The sequence below is a fragment of the Rattus norvegicus genome, chromosome 17, assembly GCF_036323735.1.
Source record: "Rattus norvegicus strain BN/NHsdMcwi chromosome 17, GRCr8, whole genome shotgun sequence".
NCBI classification, from domain to species: Eukaryota; Metazoa; Chordata; class Mammalia; order Rodentia; family Muridae; genus Rattus; species Rattus norvegicus.
In genome coordinates, this window is record NC_086035.1 from 92,091,868 (window position 1) to 92,112,512 (window position 20,645).

The 20,645-nt window shown below is 43.6% G+C and overlaps 1 protein-coding gene across 1 annotated transcript; it reads right to left on the minus strand.

The window, feature by feature from the left end:
- Positions 1–15,767: 15,767 nt before the first annotated feature.
- LOC134482789 (sperm motility kinase X-like) lies at positions 15,768–17,922 on the minus strand. The gene has a single exon (XM_063276978.1). The coding sequence runs from the start codon at positions 17,632–17,634 to the stop codon at positions 15,865–15,867; it is 1,770 nt and encodes a 589-aa protein (XP_063133048.1). The 5' UTR covers positions 17,635–17,922; the 3' UTR covers positions 15,768–15,864.
- Positions 17,923–20,645: the final 2,723 nt, after the last annotated feature.

The window sequence follows — 20,645 nt, forward strand, 5'->3', positions numbered from 1 at the left end:
CCCTACTCCACCAAGGTCCTTCAAGTCTTGGGAACCCACAGGTGGTCCACCCACTGATGATGAGGCTTCAGTAGCCCCAGCACTCAGCCCAGCATCTTGGCTTTGATTCTCTCTAAACACAGTAAAGGAAGACTCACCCTTCTTTGCCCATTCCTAACCAAGTACCCATGAGTCCCAGGGTGGGGTTCAAGTCCCAGGCAGGTGATGGGACAGCACACATATCTCTCAGTGTGCCTCCAGCTTTGGTCTAGAGCAGAGAGTGGTTTGGCATTGCTAGGTCCATGGCATTGTTGTTTCTTTGTGTGCACATGACAACATGAAGCAGAGGTTTGCTGTCATCTCAGAGAGGGCAATACTGTTTGCTGGTGGAGGAAGATGATTTGATATGTGCATAGAGCCTGCTCTGAACAAGTGCCACAGACAGCAATACCATGGCTTCAAAGGGGAGGGAAATTATAAAGCAGGGACAATAGGGTTGATTTTTTAAAATAAGACATGGGTGAAATCTTCGCTCAAACCAAATGAGATCAGCTTAGCTGCACACAAGGAAGAGGCCAGAAGGAAAAAAAAAACCGTTCAGCCTCGGTTACTAATCCTGTCTTTAGAAGCATGCATTTTTGTAATGTACATGATTGGAATGCAGGTGAGGCTAAGACTGCTTCATCAGGGCATCCTTGCCTGCTGAACTGGGAAAAGAAGAGACCTAGTAGACAGGACAGTACTCTCAGTCCCCGGGGAGGAGGCAATTCCATGAGTCGTGACAGATGAGTCCCAGGTCACTGTGCCGGGCACATCCTGGTGACAGGTGCCTCAGTCTCAGCCATGCCAGTTTTATAGTGCCTTTGTCTGCCAAGGTACAGAGAAAATTCATGCTTTCTCTTTCTGTCTTAGTTGGGTCCGCCTGGAAGCTTTAGAAGGCACCTAACCAAGCCAGACTCTGTATCCTCCAGCAGGGGGCAGCACTACATAAGATTATTGTTTGATATGGCCAGATTTCCTGTATTATTACGAAGTATTATTACAGATTACAGTATTATTCCAGTAGGTGGCTGATTTGTACAGAGTTTTTTTGTTTGTTTGTTCTTAGAGGCACAGGTTGGACATCCTAGCAGAGCCCCGGGCCCTAACTAGTTAAAAGCTCATGGTGATAATATTGCATGTTGTGTTTCTGTCTGCCCCTCTGGTGTGGGTCCCCCGGACTGTGTAATCTGTCTCTGTGTATATGGCTGTCCAGTATGGCTTTGCGACCTTCCCTTTCATTTGCCTCTTCTCTACTGCACTCAAATAAAATGTATATTATATATGACCTCATTTTAGACCTTTACAGGGGGAAACTTTGCTTAAAGAAAAATGCCTTTAGAAACATAGTTAAGCAGATCTTGACATTTTACTAGTAAAACAACCTCATTCCCAAGCAGCTCACCTTAATGCGGGTGTCCAGGACCAAAAGTTCTTAAGGACTAGTGATGATGGGGTGGAGAAATGGCTCATTGGTTAAGATCTCATATTACTTTTGTTGAGGACATGTTCAGTTCCCAACACCCATGTCTAGCAACTCCAACTACAGGGGTTCCAACACCTAAGGTCTCTACAGACACCTATGCTCATGGGTACACATCACGCAGAGATATGTAACTAAAAATGATCAGATATTTAAAACATGATGACCAAGCTTTCAGTAATTATTTAATCAGTTTAACATACAGTAACCTCCTTCTCCCTCGTCTCACCTTTGTGACGTTCCAGGGTATTTATGCTTCTGTAGACATCACTGACTGTAAGCTACCTTTCAATAAACTGATTTTGTACTGTAGCTGAGAATAATCCTTGGCTTTCTTTGGGCAACCCAGATCCAAGCCATCTTACATTTACAGTCAGAGTTAACTTGAAGAAATCTTTCAGTTCATCTCTCTGATGATTCTGTGCCCCTGTTAGTTAAAAATTCTCACAGAGTAAAATGCTGGGGCCACATGAATTGGGATGAGCACACATGGCTTGCATGACATTTTGTTTTCTTCTTGAGGCATGGGCTCATATATCGAAGGCGGACCTCACACTCACTTTATTGCTAATGATAACTTTGAATTTCTTATCATCTACTTCTGCCCGCAAGTGCTTGAATTATAGACATGTAACATCACATTGGTACATGCTGGGAACAAACTCAGGCCTTTTGTCATGCTAGGCAAGGACTCTACCAACTGGGCTACATTCCAGACCATGCTTGATGTTATCTCTTAGAGACTTACTCTGTGTGTGTGTGTGTGTGTGTGTGTGTGTGTGTGTGTGTGTAGCTAGTGTTACAGGCAGTCATGACTCACCCCATGTGAGGACTTGGAACTTAGCTTAAAAGGAGCAAGGGTTCTTAAGTGCTGAACCATCCCTCTAGCCCTGCTAGACAGTTTCAATCCAAGGCTAGAAATGCAAGTTCAGTGAACACTTACAAGCACAGCTGTGTTCTGGAGATGCATCGTGACCAGTTCAGATTCAAGACTGAAGGGCTGTGACAGTGATGGCTGAGATGATCAGCTGCCCCAGGCCAGTCATGAACATTACTCACTCTGGAAATTTCTGGTGTATGTAAATTGTGTTTGGCTCGGTATGGTAGCACATCCCCCCTCCCCCTACTCAAGAGGTGAATTCAGGAGGATCATGAGCTGAAGAGCAGCCTCAGCTACATACCAAGTTTGAGGAGACTCTGGGCTATGTGAAGCCTTATATACCTAATCTCCACTAATCAGTTGTTTCTATCAGAGTATTTTTCATCTTAGTTCCTGGTGTAAAATCAGTAGCATTAGGAAGTTTTTTAGTTTTTGGGTTTTTTTTTCTACTGTGTTCAACTGGAGAGCATTGGAAGCCATCATTTTAGCTGCTGTGTCCAAACCATAGAGTCTGTCCCAATACTTTAGGTAGAGCAGAGTTTCTACTGAACTGTGGACATAGGTAGAGAGGCAGGAGCTAACTCATGCCCTTCTACCTGGGCCTTCTGCTGTGCCTCTCCCCTTGCCCCTTCCTGGAAGACGAGTGTTTAGGAACAAGGGTATCTTTCTATCTTCTTAGCAGAGACAAAGAGTTGGAGTTCCTCCTCTCCCTTCTTTTCTCTGTGTGGGGAAATGGCAGGCTCAGAGGTAGAAGGAACAGGATAGAGGTTCCCCTAGTCCAGTGCCTCTGGTGTGGCCACAAATTGGGCTGAAGTGACAAGTCTGCTTTGTTAGAGATGGAAATGAAGGGGCTTATCAAAAACATCTGGCTAGACAGTGTCAACAAGATATAGGTCAGCCTGGAAGATGTTCCTTTCATCCTCTGGGAGTTATGGGGTACATTGGAATGCTAGGGCTGGCATTTCCTAAGGCTCCATCATCCCTCTTTCTCTGAGCCTCACCTCCTGAGTTCCTTCGTACACAGTGATTTCCAGCACATTTCCCTGCATTTGTTTCTGCTCTACGAAACAAGAGCTAAGCCAGATATGGTGGTCCAGCACTTGGAAGGCAGAGGCAGTCGATCAGGAATTCAGGGTCATCCTCTGCTACAGAGTGAGTGTGAAAGCATCTTGAGCTAGGAGACCCTGTGAAAACAGCCAGATCATGCCATGGACAGCTTAATGAGAAAGTAGGCAACCAGTCACATTTCTGAAATGTTTAGAGCCCGCCCCCTCTTTCTGCTGGGAGCCTAGATCATTGATGCTCACAACATCTGACTTTCCTACGAAGCTATTTATAAAAATATCTGTGTTTAGCGGCTGAAGAGATGGGCTCTGCTGTTAAGCACACCGGCTCCTCTTGCAGAGCAAGAGTTTCCAGGGTCCACATCGAGATTGATAAGCAAACTCTGTAACTCCAGTTCTAGTGTATCTGTCACCCTCTTCTGACCACTGCAGGCACAATGCATTCATACCAATAAATCTGAAAAAAATCATTGAATCGTCTGCATTTGGTTATCAGCTGCCACTTTAAATATATCTGGCAATAAAATAAGGTGGACATCGATTTATTAACAGTGAACCAGAAGTGATAGGCAAGTCTCACTGTAGACGAGGTTGATTGGAGTTCACACTGGGAGTGTGTCTGTGTGTGTGTGTGTGTGTGTGTGTGTGTGTGAGTGTGTGTGTATGTGTGTGTGTGTTTTCACAAACACAGTGTGCACACACGTTGTTGATAACTTATGGGGTTTGGAAGCTACCACTGGAATTTCCAGGCTTTTGTGACTAAGAGCAAGGCATTGGACCAGGGACACATAGGATATTGGTAGAAAGAAAGGGATGTTTTCTTCTCTTACTAAGGAAGAAAAGGTTGAGCCAATCTTGGAGTCAGATCAAAGGCTCAAAGTATGGGTCATGGGGGTTGTGCATCTTTATAAATCATTTACACACATCCTACCTTTCCTCACATGCCTATGCTATGGGATTTTCTCAGACATGTTCTAATTGTTATATGTATCCTTTGGTTGAGAAAATGGGGGTTCCAGGATTTTTCTGTCCTTGATTGAAGTCTCTACACCTTATGCTTCTGCTGCTTGATCAAGCCATAGACAATTTAGCTTTTGATTGTATTATTTGGGAAGACGTTTAAAACTGCCAAAGTATAACAATTATGTCAGTATATCTTTGACTTTCCCCCATGCTTCTGTTATCTCACAGCTGTGACTGGAAGATTAGGAAGGATGGCCACTAATGTGTCAAATTCCTAGAGCAGGATCGTCCTGTCAGTCTTAGGTTTAGTTAGACTGTCTGTAGTGAGGCTCAGATATCCTACTATTTAATTTGTAGTTCCCACACTCAGAAGAGATTGGCATATTAAAGTACATATCCTTAACAGTCCTCAGAGAAAGCCAAAGCTGTGCACAAGTTAAAGTGACAAAGTCCAATTTTATCCAGGGTAGTATAACAAAAGAGACCCAGGTACTGAGCTGGCCTGCGTTCTAAACACACGAGTGATACATGGGGATGTATAGTCAAGAAATATGGAGCTCATGGTTGATAGCAACATGGGTCAATTTTAGTAACCCAACCTTGAAAGCTTCCTGCTGAAGGCAGGCAAGCATGCATAAATATCAAGGCTGGGGACAGAAACATTTCTGTAAGATAGGGAGGGGTGACTGTGTATATGTGGGTTCTTGCTAAAGTGCCTTGGCAACTGCTAAAGCTGGAGTGTACAAAGATGTGCACACAGAGCACACGGGCCAAGGAGCAGGTTCAAAGTCTGACTAAAGTTTGATTTATGTAAGGATCTGTGTCAGGTGCCGACTGTATGCAACATAATTGGACAGAGCTACGAAGGGTATTATAGCTGTACCCAGAATTTTTGCAAGAATCTCTCTTTCTCAACAGAAATATAAGGTTGGGTCTCAAAGATATCTGAGGATAGCCCTGCTTTCATCTCGGTGAAACTTTACTCGTCTTTTTTAATCCTATGACCTCCAGCAGATGATAGGACAACAGTTCATTGTACATACTGACCATGAACACAATAAAACCAAAACAAAAACAAGGAGAAGTATATTCTGAGGCAACTCTGAGTGAATACTGCATAGCAGTACAGATTCGGGTTTCCCAGAATTAAAGACTCTATAGGGGAAGAGATTGGCATGAGGTCTTACAGCCATAGAACAAAAGAACATAAGTCAATACACAAATACAGGGGAAAGCCTACAGCACAGCAGGAAAATGTCCTGCTGATGATATTCTTTTGCACATTGCTGAAAAGCCAGTCGTTGGCTAAGTTCAACAATACATTTCAAATGTTTTATATAAGAGCCACAAAGTTCTTAGGTCAGCTACAGAGGTTGGTAATAAGAAGTTTAAAGACCCCAAAGATAGTACAAGATAATTTTGGCTACCGATGATTCATCCCGTGCTTAGTGCTCAAGTACTATTCAGGCACTTTGAGCAGTCTTCAACACAGATGTAGTTTTTTCAGTGACCCTGCACTTAAATTAGAAACAAGGGAATTGGTGCTTTTAGAAGAGGAGTCACTGGGAGCTCAGAGAAGGGGCACAGGGCCTGGCCCTCTGCACTGGTCCCGCCTTCTTTCTCTCATTGGCTGAGATTCTCAGAGCGTCACACGGGCGAGTAGGTTGTGCCCGCCCTCCCAGCAGAGAGGGTATCAAAGCGCAGGAAAAGGCGTGTGTGTGCAGGTATAGAGGATCTAGTCTGGGTCAGGGCTATGGAAGGTGTGAAAACCGGGTTTCCTTGGTTACCTGAGAGGGCGGAGTAACAGCTCTGGTTGACCAGGCAGGTTAGGCAGGTCGGGATTCCCTTGCCAGGGTGATAATCCACCTCGGACCACATAGCTGAGGTAAAGAAGGGAGCAGGCTGCTTTAGAGGATCAGGGTCTCGACCTCAGCAGGGCATGGCGGAAGGTGGAGGGCTACTCTGCGGGGTTGTACCGCGCCAGGGGAAAGGTTGGTGGCCAGTGCTTGTCCTGGCCCGGGTTCACTGAACTTGAGCCCTGCATGGTTGCTTACTGAGGCAGTCTCCTGGCCTGAGGTCTCTGGCTGAGGGGCGGACCCCACACAAACTTTACTAAGCAGGGCCTTGGTGCGGTGGGACAGAGCCTTCAGGAGTCTCTTCACCCGAGGTAATAGTGCTCAACTGGAGGTTCCCTACCCTCAGCCTGCCTGGTCCTTCCCAGCAGGTGATTGAGGGAACTGACAGGTTGAGGGTGTCTCACTTTAAGCCTTGGGCCCATCTCATTCTCACTCAGGTGCTCCAAGTTCCTGCTCTCCTTTCCCTGCCTGTGACACCTGCTGCTGCACTCCACACACCACCCTTCCTGGTTCATGCTCATCTCTGGAGAGGTGGCTGAGATGCTAATATTATAGGGAAATGAACCAGGGAGATTTCCTCTGCCACCTGAAGCCAACATTCATGAAGGGTTGGAGCTCAGGCAGTCAAGAAAAGTGTCTTTTTCCAATCCTGAGAGAAACAAACAAAACAGCAAATCATTCTTCTCTGTCTCTGTCTCTATCTGTCTCTCTGTCTCCGTCTCTGTCTCTCTCTCTCTGCTCTCTCTCTCTCTCTATCTTTCTCTCTCTCTCTCACTCTCTCTCTCTCTCTCTCTCTCTCTCTCTCTCTCTCTCTCTCTCTCTCTCTCTCACACACACACACACACACACACACACCACAACACAGACACACAGAGATCTGCTCTTTCGTGATAGATGTGTGAGAAAAAAAATTGTTGGTTCGTGTTGAATGCCATTTATGGTGAATTCTGGCCAGTATTTCTTTAAGCATCAAATTCATTTTCCATTTACTCCAGGGTTTGTTTAACAGATTGGTAAGGCATAGTGATTTGTGTCTTTTCTTCCTGAAGGTCCTTGGATGTTCTACCCTTATGTTAACTTCCACATCTAGTAACCTTATACTAATCCACACCTAGTAACCTTATAGTAATGAAGATGTTGTTATGTAGTTAATTGGTAAGGGGTGTCTGTATGTAAAGAGCTTTGCAGGTAACTTTTCTGTTGCTCTTTGCTGTCATCCACATTTTTACTAATACATACAGACATTGAGAGACTTGTGAGAGGACATGAGGGGGATGGGTTTCTCTGATTTAGTTTCCATTAAGATACTTCCTAAACAATAAATTTCATATACAGCATATGTATTTAATAAAGATCTGTTAAGTATCTATTGTGCAAGAGACGCTTTTCAAAAGCAGGTGAATATCACCTCTTGGGACAGCCGTCTTCTACAAGAACTTCAGATCATAAATAAATAGAATATGCCCTTGTCAGATGATGTTATAGGACTTAAGAGAAAAAGCAGGGAGAAGGAAGAGCCAGAAATGGGTTTCAATTTGACTAGATGTCTTCTATACTTTCCAAAAAATATTTTACACATGCGAGTGTGTGTGTCTATATGTGTGTCTCTGTTTGTGTGTGTGTGTGTGTGTGTGTCTGTGTGTGTATACCTGGTTGTGAGCATTGTTCACATGCACAGTCTAGAGGAGGAATTCACGTGTCCTGCTCTATCATTGTCCTGCTTAGTCCTTTGAGATGGTGTCTGAACTTGAAGCTAGGTTGGCATGCCAGCACCAATATTTTGTCTGCTGCTCTCAAGGCTCGGTTTAGAGGCACATATGTATTCAGATGCGATTTTTATGGAGATTTAAAGTCAGGTTTTTTGTAGTAGATCTCCTGGGATGCCTCAGCATGTGGTATCAAATGTTCTGAGTGCATTAGTTCTTCTTTTATGCTTCCAGATATTATGTCTAATGTTCAGAGTGCACTGGATCCTCTGTTAAGCCTCAAAATATAGTATCTTCCAGGAAGCACACTAGATAGCAGTTCCCTGCAGAAAGGCCGAGGGAGAAAGTCTGTCCAACATTTTCTTCAGTGAAAGTCACTTCTGGTTTATCAGACTCTGTAGGACTAAATTCCTCATGTGAAAAAGGCTTTATTTCAAGGGTGAGGTTACCACTTCCACTGGTGTGGTCAAACCGTGAGAATCTGAAGATTCAAAATTCTCATCTTCAACAGGGTCCTTCCACACACCCCATTTCAAGTGATAGGATCCCATTCTTTGTCAGTTAATGTCTTTACTGTAACTGCTGAAGCTTGAATTTTCACTCTAATTCAGCCAAACTAAAGAGGGCTGAAGTTTGATGTTCTACAACTCAAGATCTATGACTGCTAGAGAAAACTTCTCTCCAAGGACACACTTAGTAAATTTTACACTGTTTACTTGCATCTGGAGCCATTTAATTTTATCATACAGCTCATTCATTTCCTTCATCCATTTTTCCAGAGGTACTAAGAGCATCAAGCCAACAAAATCATTTTCTGTTTTTCCTCCAACTTGTAGAAAATTTTGTATACCTCATCACCAAAGTCATGAAGATAATCAAAGGCATTGGGTTCTTTAAGTTTGAAAGACAGTATCAAACACAAATCTTCAATATTTTCTGACATCCCAGAAGAGAGAGTATGTGTGGAGATTTCAGTAGTTGAAGGAGCTGGTGAATTATTAAACCAACTCCACATTCTTAAAAGTCTCATATTTACACATCTGCTCCTCTAGAACCATTCCAGGTACCAACTTATGTATTGGTCAGAGTTCTCTAGACTCACAGAATTTTTAGGGAGTGTCTGTATAGTAAGGGAACTTGTTGATGACATACAGTCTGTAGTCCAACTCCCCAACCATGGTCAGCAGCAGCTGTGAATGGTGTCCAAGGATATAGCAGTGTCTTAGTCCCACAAGACAGGCAGGCTAAGAAGAGAGAACCTTCCTTATTCCAAAGTCCTTATGTAGGTCTCCAGCAGAAGGTGTCTGGAACTTGCTTTGTCCCAGATGACCTTGAACTCTAAGATTGCCTAGCCTTAGTCTCCTGGAATTCATAGGCACTATGCCCCAAGATCTCCATGCCAAGATACACGTCAAATACTTCTATCTCCCAGCCTTAAGATCAGTATCAAAGGTGAACCTTTCAATTCTGAATTGTAGTTCATTCTGGATATAGTCAAGTTGACAACTAGGAATAGACACAATAGATATGTATGCACTTATTTGTGTGGATGTGTGCATGTTGAGTGTCCATGTAGAGACTATTTTGTTGGGCTTCACATTTTTAAGAGTATTAAAAGTTTTGACTCTCCACTTTCATCATATTGAATTTCATTGTCTTCATTGTAATGTGTTGTAGTGTTCCCTGGTCATACTTGCACCTCATCTTGTGAGGTCCGAAATGAAGCTCTTCAGGGTCCCTCCAGTGAGACTCATGGAAACAGTGATCTATGCAGTAGCAAGAGTAATTTAATCTGGCATGCCTGGGTCTTCCCAGTTCAAAGGAGATGACCCTGAGCAGTCTCTGATAGGGAGTTATATACCTTGAAAACTATTGGGACAGAATTCAAACATTGGTAACTAGGCAGGGTACTAATGATGGGGTGAAGTGACATTCAAGCTGACTCGTGATCAGTGGACCATTGTGGACTTTCCAGCGGGCACAGTGGGGAGTCAAGGAGGTGTGTGGAGTTACAGGTGGGTTTGTCTGACAGTCTGGCTTATAGATGCTCAGGAAACTAACTACTCCTTGGAAGGGAGGGGTCTGTGTGCATGGAGGTTTGAGGGGAGACTTTCCCACTGGCCTTAGATCGACTCCAACTATGACTCTTTCATTCCACCATTGTCTGTTAGTACAGCTTCCTTCTTGAAGCTTACAGTCCTCCAGCTTGCATTTTGCCTCCCTATTTGCAGCTACACCTAGTGTGTCTTAAGATCATTAACTGGACTATATTCACTTAGCAAGGGGCCAGCTAGAGTACCTTCATAACAGGAAATTAAGACACAAAGTCCATACAGACATATAGTTAGCAGGGACAATAGACTCAGGACTGAGACTGAGTCAACATTGACTTGATGGGGTTGGTGTGCCTTTGAACCTCTTTTTTCCTACAGCTAGAGCCAGGTAGTCTTCCTCAGTGGAGGAGCAGGTCTGGCATGTTGTAGTGCACCCAGGTGGTGACTGTGTTCAACAGGATGATGAAATGTCCTTTTCACCTCAGTTTAGGCTCAGCTTGGTGAAATCTTAACTTGTGAGGTTCTGGAACCAGGCCTGCTTCATAGAGGGTACATAATTTAGGCCAAACATATTCATGAATCTATTGGGGAGCTCTGAACTTAAATAAAAAATTATCATTTTTCAGATCTGTAATAGCTGTCAACTGTAGGCTGGCTACAATGGGGGCTAGAATGCCATCTATATCTAATATAGGGCATGGGGAAGGAGCATCATGCAGTCCCCACCAGTCTCCAAGGCTAATTTAATTAAGGTCTCTTTTAGAATTTTATTAATCTTTTCTAACTTTTCTGAACTCCGGGGACGATATACACAGTGGAGTTTCAAACTAGTCCCAAAGACCTTAGCAAGTCCCTGACTTACCTGAAATACAAAGGCAGTCCCCATTATCTGATCCTATTACCTTAAGTGCTCTAAACCTGGGTCAGCTGGCAAGCATTCAAGTTTGTCATGTTAGTGACTCTGGATCTTTCTGGGAACAGTTCTTGTTAAAGAGGTGGGTACTATTACCTTACCTTTAGTCGATCGTCATAATCCCATTTAATTTCTTTTTCTACATATATCAGCTGTTCTGGGCAGTTTTGCTAGGACAGTGGCCAATCTAGAGATGACTCTTTACTTTAAGATTGCATCCTAAGCAGCCTTATCAGCCCGGCTGTTATCTCTAGCCATTGGATCTTTTGGCAAAGATTTCCATGCACATGAGCCGTTGTAAATGCCTATCTGGCTGTCCCTGAAGATGTTAACAACCAGTCCTCTTCCCATGATGAGGGCCTGTTTTAATGTTCTTAGTTTGACCATTTGAAATGAAGTGCTTGTAGGAAGACACTGAGTTCAGATTCCCTCCATTTGTATTGTCACCACTGCCCCTGCCCTCCTCTCACCCCCATGGATGAAGCTGCTTCTGTCCATAACCCAGGTCTGTTCTGTTTCTGACAAAGGAGTGTTCCTCAAGTCAGGTCAGGTACTGAACACCTGTGCCACAACCTCGTCACATTGATGGAGTGGACAGTCCCAAGTCAGGGTCAGGTGGGAGAGTTGCAAGGTTTAGGAAAACAGGTGGTAGAAAACATCTCAGCCAGGGAAAACTCTGATAATGAAGCATGTAGGCATTACTGAATCATCAGTCAGAATTGTAGGGGTAGTCATGAGTGTCAATGTAAATTTATTGAAGCTTGGAATTTCTTTTGTCCTGGATCGGGTGGTTTGTTGGCTGGAAGTGGTCTAATTAATTCTTTCTGCCATGATCTGCACTGTTCTACAATCTCCCTGCAACCTTAACTTTTCTTAAACATTTGGTACGAACTTAATTGATGAAAGTCAGGGCTATCATATGAGAATTTTCTCTTTGCTCTTATTTAATATCATATATGAACCTGGGACAAATTATTATTGAGATATGCTTATAGAGCCTGGTGGCAAATCTGGACACACTCCCAACCGTTACTGAATTGAAGCCCTAATCTGGGTGGGTTCCTTGTGGGGCCAGGAGCCATTTGTAAGCTCTGTTGTAAGATACTTTTGCGCACATGGGGCAAGAAACCATTAGCTAGAAAAAGAATTTTAAGATGGGGAAGAGAAAATATCAAAAGGTAAAAATAGAAAGTACCATGTTGTCAAATACAGAGTAGTCAGTCTTGAAAAATGTATACACAAGCAACAAATATGGGCTCTAAATGTATATGTATTTGTGGATACACAATATATGTAAAAATATATAACAAATTTAAGCACATGAAGGAGTCCATAAACTTAAGAGTGAAGGCATGAGAAATGTTTGCTATAGGATAGCTGTGAGAGGATGAAGAGGAGATACAAAAGAGGGAGGTGATGTCACTGTTTCAATTAAAACATTAAAATATTAAATAAATACAAATGTATGAACAAAATTATATAGAAATAAGAGGAATAAAAAGCAAACTTTACAAGCTTCAAATGAAAACACACAGAAAAAAAAGCCACAAGAAATCTATATCTCAGAGCATCTTCCGTTCATCTGCCCTCCTAGTGGAAGGAGCAGGATGTTGGAGACCCTTTTGTTATACATGGATTTTAGTCCAGGTGAGTCCCAAATGGTCCAAGTGTCCACTCATCAGGCCACTCATTGTGTCCAGTCCGTTGTCCAGCAGGATCAAAAGTCCTTGGCTGCCTGGACTGCATAAAGAAAACTGGAGTTAAACAAGAGAAAGAAAAAAATATTCATCACTAGAAAACCCGAGTAGGTTTTTTGCCACGGGACTTAGGTTTATGTTCACTAGCCAAGAAATAGACAGACATGACTATAAAATTTAGACAGTCCATAGTTGGAAAAGTCTAGATAGATCTATAAAGAGTTAATGTGTGCATGATACATACATTACCTCAGAGTTACCTCTCTTTCTGTCTCTCTGTCTCTCTGTCTCTGTCTCTCTGTCTCTGTGTGTGTGTGTGTGCGCGTGCGTGTGTGTGTGTGTGTGTGTGTGTGTGTGTGTGTGTGTGTGTGTTTGTGTGTTGGTGTCTGTCTGTTTGTCCTCATACCTGGAGGCCAGGAATAATCATCAAATGCTTTTTTACCTCAATATTGAGACAGAGTAATATGTCAGTAATCTCAGGCCATCAATCTGCCACACCTGCCTCTGTTAAGCTCAAGGCCTAAGATGACACCATGATTCTTCCTTGTCTGATTTCCAGAGTCCTTTTGTTGCACTGTGACACTTTACCCAACATCCATCTCCCCAGATGCAGAGACCAGATCTGCCAGGTAAAAATATTTAGAATGTCCTTTTTCTGACAGGATTGCACTCAGCCTGGTACTTCCTCTTGCCTATACTGGCCTTGAAATTGTGTTACTTGACAGGGTAGAGTGGCTCAGAACTCAAACTTCTACATTGCAGAATTAGAGACAGGAAGAAGAGGATCGTGCTCAAGGTAATCTTTAGCTACAAGGTGGCCTGTTGGGATTTAAGAGACCTTGATGAAAACAGAAATGTTCACAGCATAGCATTACACTAAAGGAGGAACAGAGGCAGCAAGATCAAGAGGAAGACAAAGGTAGCCTGGGCTTTCATTCTATCCCGAGTGGTATTCTCTCTGAATTTTAGGTTTGACTGTGTGAACACTAAAACCAGCATAGCAACACTATTCCAAAATAGGAAAAAAAAAAACAAATGTCAGAAAAAAAATGAAAGTATGCTTAATTTACATAAACATATCAGAAAATAAGAACTAATTTCTTCTGTCTATTGTACATGGAATATGATCCCTTAGCATACACCTGTGAGTCTGTTAGAATTAAGAGTGATATATTAAGGATTTTTATTGGAGTGGTTAGTGTTTTTCATCTGTTGGTTTTTAATTTTGTGAATCTATTTCCATCAATTGGGATTTTATATTTGATGTTTCTATTTTGTGTTTTCCATTTAAGGCCATCCTGAGGGGAACATGGCTCTCTAGGAGTCCAGTATAAGAAACATCCATTGAGACCCACCTGCATGGAAGTTGTTCATGTAACAGTAAAGACAGACACACTGACAGAGATATAGACTCACCAGGGCTTCTACATATCAGGGTATGGATGACAAGGAATCATCAGGGTGTGAGGCCAACTCTTAGAACCTAGGCGGGCCAGGGTCTGTGAGAGGTTTTCCTTGGTTTTGTCTGAGTAGCTAACCTGGTTCAGTGCTAGAGGCCAGCAAGGAACCCCTTTAATGAACTTTCCCAGACTTGTGCGTTGTGGGTTCAGATACACGAGGTCATATGATGCTCTTCTTGCTCCAGAGTGGAATATAATGTGCTTTCCCACTCAAATTAGAGAGAAAAAGATTGACTGTCCTAAGAGAATTTCGTGTAGCTCAGGGGATAAAGCACATGAGAAATATATATGTGATCACAATGGTGGAGTACTCTAGGGACATGCTGTTAAACTCAGCACATATCACTGCAGGATTACTATGCCAGGATCCTTGATGTCCTTTGAACAAATTAAGAGAGACATTGGGTCAGAGGGACCCTCCACGTCAGTCATATGGTATCCTGTACACCTCATGCTGTGGAAGATGTTGATACAGTCTAGTTAAAAAGAACACAGGAGATGACATCTTAACAAATGTAACAGTAGGAGGGACAGGGAAAGCTTCCCAGAAGCTCTCACAAAGGAATTGCAAGGCTGTTTAACTGGGCATAAAAAAGCAGTGTGCAAATTCTCAGGTTAATGGAAGCAGCCTGGGTAGATTTATCCAGTGGAATGCATACTCCAGTGGAGGCCGGAAGCTGTCATGAGCTAGGGCCACACCAATTTGCTGCTCCATCATTAAGTTATTCTTTTGACTCTGCTCATAACACCTGTCCCTCCTCCTTCGAGGAGGCTGTGACACAGGTAGGAATCCAGTTAGACATTTGAAAGTTGGCCTTGAGGGAGCAAACAGAGAGAGGTGAGTAATTACAGGGCAGAACTGGTGAGAGAGAGGGCACAGCTGCCTTGGGAGTCACTCCACAGTATGGGTTTTGTAAGCTTTACCCTGAGTTGGGTCTGAGGACTTAAGCAATATAAACTGTGATATCATTTGCAGGGCAGTGGGGATGGGTGAGGGTCTGGTCAAAGTTTGACAGGAGAATTCCCTTCAGAGGAGATATAGAGGTCTCATATTCAACCTGGGAACCCACTTTAGCTCAGGTCTGATGGGCTGACTAGGGAGACTTTTCTGAGAAGTCTACTTCATGATGAAGACCATGTTCTCTGCAAGAAACAGGAAGCAAAGAACAGTACAGTCCCACAGAACATCTCTGATGTTTACCTCTGCTAGAAGAGAGGGCAGAGGGCTACTGGTCCACTGACACTTTTAGGGTACTGTTCTACTTCATCCCTCCCTTCTGAGCAAGACACAGTGAAAAGGCAGGCATTCCTGCCTGGGGTTTTACCTGAAGAGACCTTGCTGTGGTGTAGACAGCTCTTCCTCTGGACAAGGGGCCTGCAAGCACACAGGCACCTGGACGTCTGGCCTGGCTCCTCTGAGACTGTATAATCTTCAGCCAGGCCAACCCCCACCCCTGGCTTAAAAGCCAGGGAGCTGAGGCTGCTGTTCTTCAGGACTTGAAAAGAAAAAGACAGAAAAGAGGCTCTTGGTGTCTGAAAAACAGAGAACTTCCTGTGCTTTCCATAAAGAGCCATAGCACCCCACTGGTTGTCTTAGGACTCTCTGCCCCATTTGGGAATGCCCCCACCTCCCTCTCGTCCTGCTTTAATCAGTGTCTCTGATTCCCCTTATGACTCACGAAGCATCAGATCACCCTTCAGGGGTTTCTATGAACTTAATCTTTCTGAAGTTACATTTTGTCAAGTTTCTGTGTGCCTCAAGGGCCATCATCATTTGTCACAAAGGACTGGAGGGAATATGGATGAAATGAATGAGGACATGCACCCACCTGGTCCTGTGGGTGAAAAATGTTCTCCTCTCTTCCTGAGAGCCAAGTTATTGCAGGAGACTTGATTTTCCGATGGTGGTGGCAGACAGCAGCACAGGTTTCGAAGGCTTCTACTAATTGTCTTTTTAAACCCCTTCCAGTGGTGACGCCATCCCCGACAGGAAGCTGGGCAAGGAACTTGTGGCTGGCCACTAGTGACGGTATCTTCATGAACCATGGCCTCTTCCTTGATGAAGGTGTTTTTGTCCACAAGTGTCTCTCTCTGCCAGGTATCTCCAGAGCAGCCTGCAAGGCTTATCCCCTTAGGTGTCTGCAGTGATGCACAGAAATCATGTGGCAGTATGAAGGAGGACACATTCCTGTCTGCTGTAGTGGAGTAGGTGTATTGAAGTCGAGGTGACTGGATATGTTCAGTTAGACTACAAGACAACACAGTCTTGGAGTCTGAGAATGTCTTCCGGATTTGCAGCCTGTTATCCTTATATTCTTCAGCTATAGGACAGTCCAGGAGGTCGAGCTGGAGAGTGTTGGTCCTTGTTTGCTGGTAGCCCATAGCATGCCTTCTGACAACCTTCCTGGAATTCTTCCTATCCTCCTTCTCCCGAATATTGGATGAATGTGAGGACAAGGTGAAGGAGGAGAGAAGAGGTCCCTTTCTCTTAAGAAAACGAGGGAAGGAGTGAAGATCTTCTAGACCTGGCTCTACTTGGTAGTGTGTGCAGACTTTCCTGAGTGGCTTGTGCTGTTGAATCAAGTATGTTGCCAGCACCTCATTGATATTTTGGTCTATCAGAGACTCAGTGCTTTTCTCAGGTGTATGCCTCATGACTCTCGTGGTTTTGATGGTGGTAGGGCTTGGTGTTCCTGTGAACGTCTGTATGGATGTCGGTGGTGAGTAGGCCTGGCTGTCTTTGATCATGGGGCGCATCATAATTTGCTGGATGCTGGGCCTCCTGCTGGGATTTATCATCAGCATTTCCACTATAACATTGAAAATATCGTTGGCAACGTGAGGCGGAATGCTGAAATTGGCTGAACTGATTTGTCTCCTCACCTCTGCAAATGACTTGCCTAGGAAAGGCAAGTGCCCAGTCACCATGAAGAAGAGGACGACACCTACACTCCATACGTCAAATGGGCGGCCCTCATATTCCTCAGCTTCAAAGAATTCTGGCGCACAGTATGGCAGCGTGCCACAGAAATCAATCAGCTTCTGCCCAGGAAGTGTTTTAGCAGCTAGGCCAAAATCACAGAGCTTGGCATTCGACCTTCCGTCTATCAAAATGTTGTTGGCCTTTATGTCTCGGTGGACAATATTATTGTCATGGCAGAATTGTACTGCCTCTAATATCTGTCTAAACATTCTTCGGGCCTCCCACGACTTTAAATATCCACATTCCCGGATTCGGTCCAGTAGGTCTCCCTGAGAGGCATGCTCCATGACCAGGTGGGTGGCCTCTCTTGTCTGGACCACTTCGACCACCTTGATGATATGAGGATGGCCCAGGGACTTTAGAATGTCAACTTCCCTGCTCATCACTGAGGAGCACTTCTCGGTGTTCTTGAGAACTTTTATAGCTACACAGGTGAGGGTTGGGACGTGGTAGGCCATTTTTACGACTGAAAATCGTCCCTTTCCCAGGGTTCTTATGATCTTATAGTCAGTGGTAAAGTTCTCGATAGAGTCCCGGCTCTCTCGGTCCTGCTCCATGATCAGGCCCTCCTTTATATGGCTAGAAGCAAACTTGCAATGAAAATGAAACAGACATTTAAAATCAGGCCCCAGAATATGTTTATACCCTCAAATTCCTACATTAAAGAGATGAGAAAAAAAGCTCAGAAAAACATCAGACAATCTAGCCATATTACTTTACATACTGGGAAGGGAAGGACAAGGACCTACTGCAAAGGAGCAGATGCAAAATATGACATAGATGCGGTTGTCAGGGACCAACTCCAAACTGAGAGAATCCTAGATGCTAAAAGCCACTAAATTGGAAAAAGCTCACCATCCTCTCTCCTGATCTCAGCATTCTCTTTGAGTAGAGGCATCTAGAATATCACCTTCAAGAGAAGGTGTAAAGAGAACAGATCCCCGAAAACCTATACTGTGCAGGATGGCGATCTGTGTCTGGAGTTCCCAAATTTGGCTACTCAGGCAGAGGACCTGTAGGTGGTTCTCAGAACACAGGTGCCCACAGCTACCCTAACTCCAGCTCCAGGGGTTACTACACCTCTCGACTCTAAGCACACCTATACAGCACACTCACAGGTGGTATACACCACTTAAAATAGTGATACAAGTCTTTCTATATAATTTTATTAGTATGAGCTGTCAGGTTAGCAACGGAATCAGATTTCAGGGAAGTGGAAGTATAGACAGGTATAGAGAGATTTTATTTTCTTACACAACTGAGTTATGCTATGTGAATATGTTATTGTACCAATCCTAGGGATGGTGTGAGAGACTCACAACCACCTGTAACTCCAGACCCAGAAAACCTGACTCCCTCCTCTGACCTCCACAGAATGCATCTGGGATATGGTACTCAAGGAATATGTGGATGCAAATCTGTCATACATATGAAGTGAAAAAATAGAATACTCTAACATAGCATACATAATTTAATAAAACGTGAAATAGAAGATAATAAAAAACATGGAAATGTAAATGCATAACTCAAGCCAGGAAATACAGAAACCAAAGTCAAAAAGAGCAAGTTGAAGTGTCCAAAGTTGGAGAAACTCACTATGTCAGGGTCCAACAGCTCCTGAATGTCCAAGTATAATTTCTGTGTCCTCAAACTCTAATTTCTTTCCAGCCAAGCAACAGCTTCTGTACCTGTAAGGACAGAATGCAGCCTCAATCAGAGCTGTAAGTAGACAGGTGTCTATCCATTGTCACAGGGTTCCTTGGGAGGTTAGAGCAAAGAGCAGCCAACACTGTGGCTAGGCACGGTCCATTGCTTCTCCTCTGCTTCTGTCTCCATGGACAGGAAGGCTAGTCTTGGTCATTGGAGCACTAGAGGGCAGGTTTGACTCAAGAGTCTGTCCCCAATGTTACCCAGTGACCCATTTCTTCCTACTTGTCCCCTGCCCAAGGACCATAATTAACCCCAAATTGCACCACCTAATGGGAACAATGTTCAAACACTTAACACTCCATCTTTAACAAGGACACTTTTGTCATTAATAATCAAACAAGGAATCCTGAGAATGACAATGGACGCCAGAGCTTTGGCACTCCAGTTTTTTATGGATTCTGATATTCAATGGCAAGTTGATGGACATTGTCTTGCTTTTCACATGGACCCCAGACTTCGTAAGTTTGTAATAATTCATGTCCATAATCAATGTATTCTATTTACTTTTTAAACTCCGACAAGTGGTTGCTAAAGGATTGTAAGTCCTGACTACCTTGATTGTTGTGACAAAATGCTATTATTCATTGCACCTCTGGGCATGAGACTACCATTTGTGGGGCTGAGAGGAATATGACACCATTAATCCCATATTGCCTGCCCTCAGGCTTGAAACTTCTGACCAGGATCAAGAACTAGAAACAGTGACTGATATGTTCCAAATGATCAAGTAAACACCCGTAAGCCAGGAACCTATAAACAACTGATGTAGTAGATGCCGTGTTCTGGAACTCTGGGTCCTTCTGCTCTCAAACACAATGCCTTGTGTTTGACCTTCAAAACAACAGAAGTTGATTACTTGTGCATCAGGATGTTAGCAAGGCAAGGACAGGTACCCAACAAATTAATTATGTACCAATGCTGCTTTCTAATTCTAACTGGCCCTGTGTATGTATTCCCAGAGGGTCCAGAAAAAGTATGAGATCAGTGTATCTTTGGTAAAGGTGACATGTTGTGCCCTGTAGCAGTTTCCTGTGTATCCACATCTTACTGCTGTTGAATTGGGGTTGAAGGTAGAAGTAGGAAGTGGCACACAACAGTCAGATAGGAAAAATCTAGACTTGGGTAAGCTACCTGGACCCAGAGTGATGAGAGTCCCTCAGGGTCCTCTGACAGACATAGGACAAAGTTAAAGTCAGGATAGTCTCATAAAGATGAGCCCATGTTAATTATAAAATTTGTGAAAGTGGAGGAGGAAGATCATCACTTCAAGTAATCTTTGGCTACTCGGAAATGATGATTCCAGCCTGTGGTCCAGGAGCGTCTGTCTCATGGAACAAAAACAAACATGCGAAATGAAAGAAAGAATGGCTGCTATGTATTTTTGCTTGATCTATGTTCCCAAAGCTCTAGAAAGTAACTTTAGACCCATTGGGCTTACACATGAGATTATGACATTAATGACAGAGGTGAAGGGCTTTTGTCGGCCATTTGCATGTGTTTGAATGTATGCTGCTATCCCCTCTTTGAATGTATGCTGCTATCCCCTCTCACCACAACCCATCAGTTTTACACATTAAAGGAATCTGACAGGACTCACTACGAACCAACTCCATGACAGATGCCAAAGGAAATGGACTGCAGTTTAGCAGAGGACAAGGAAGGACATTCCCTCTTGAAATGTTCATAGTCATGTAGAAGCACCACATGTGTACACATTGCACACAAAGCATTTCCTAGCAATGCTAACAAGCTAAACCTTCAAACAATGAAACGGAGGTACAGGTATAGTCCAGCCATGGGCTTCAAAGTCCTACTTGTTAGGTCTCTAATCAGATGTTAGATTTTTGAATGTCCCAGG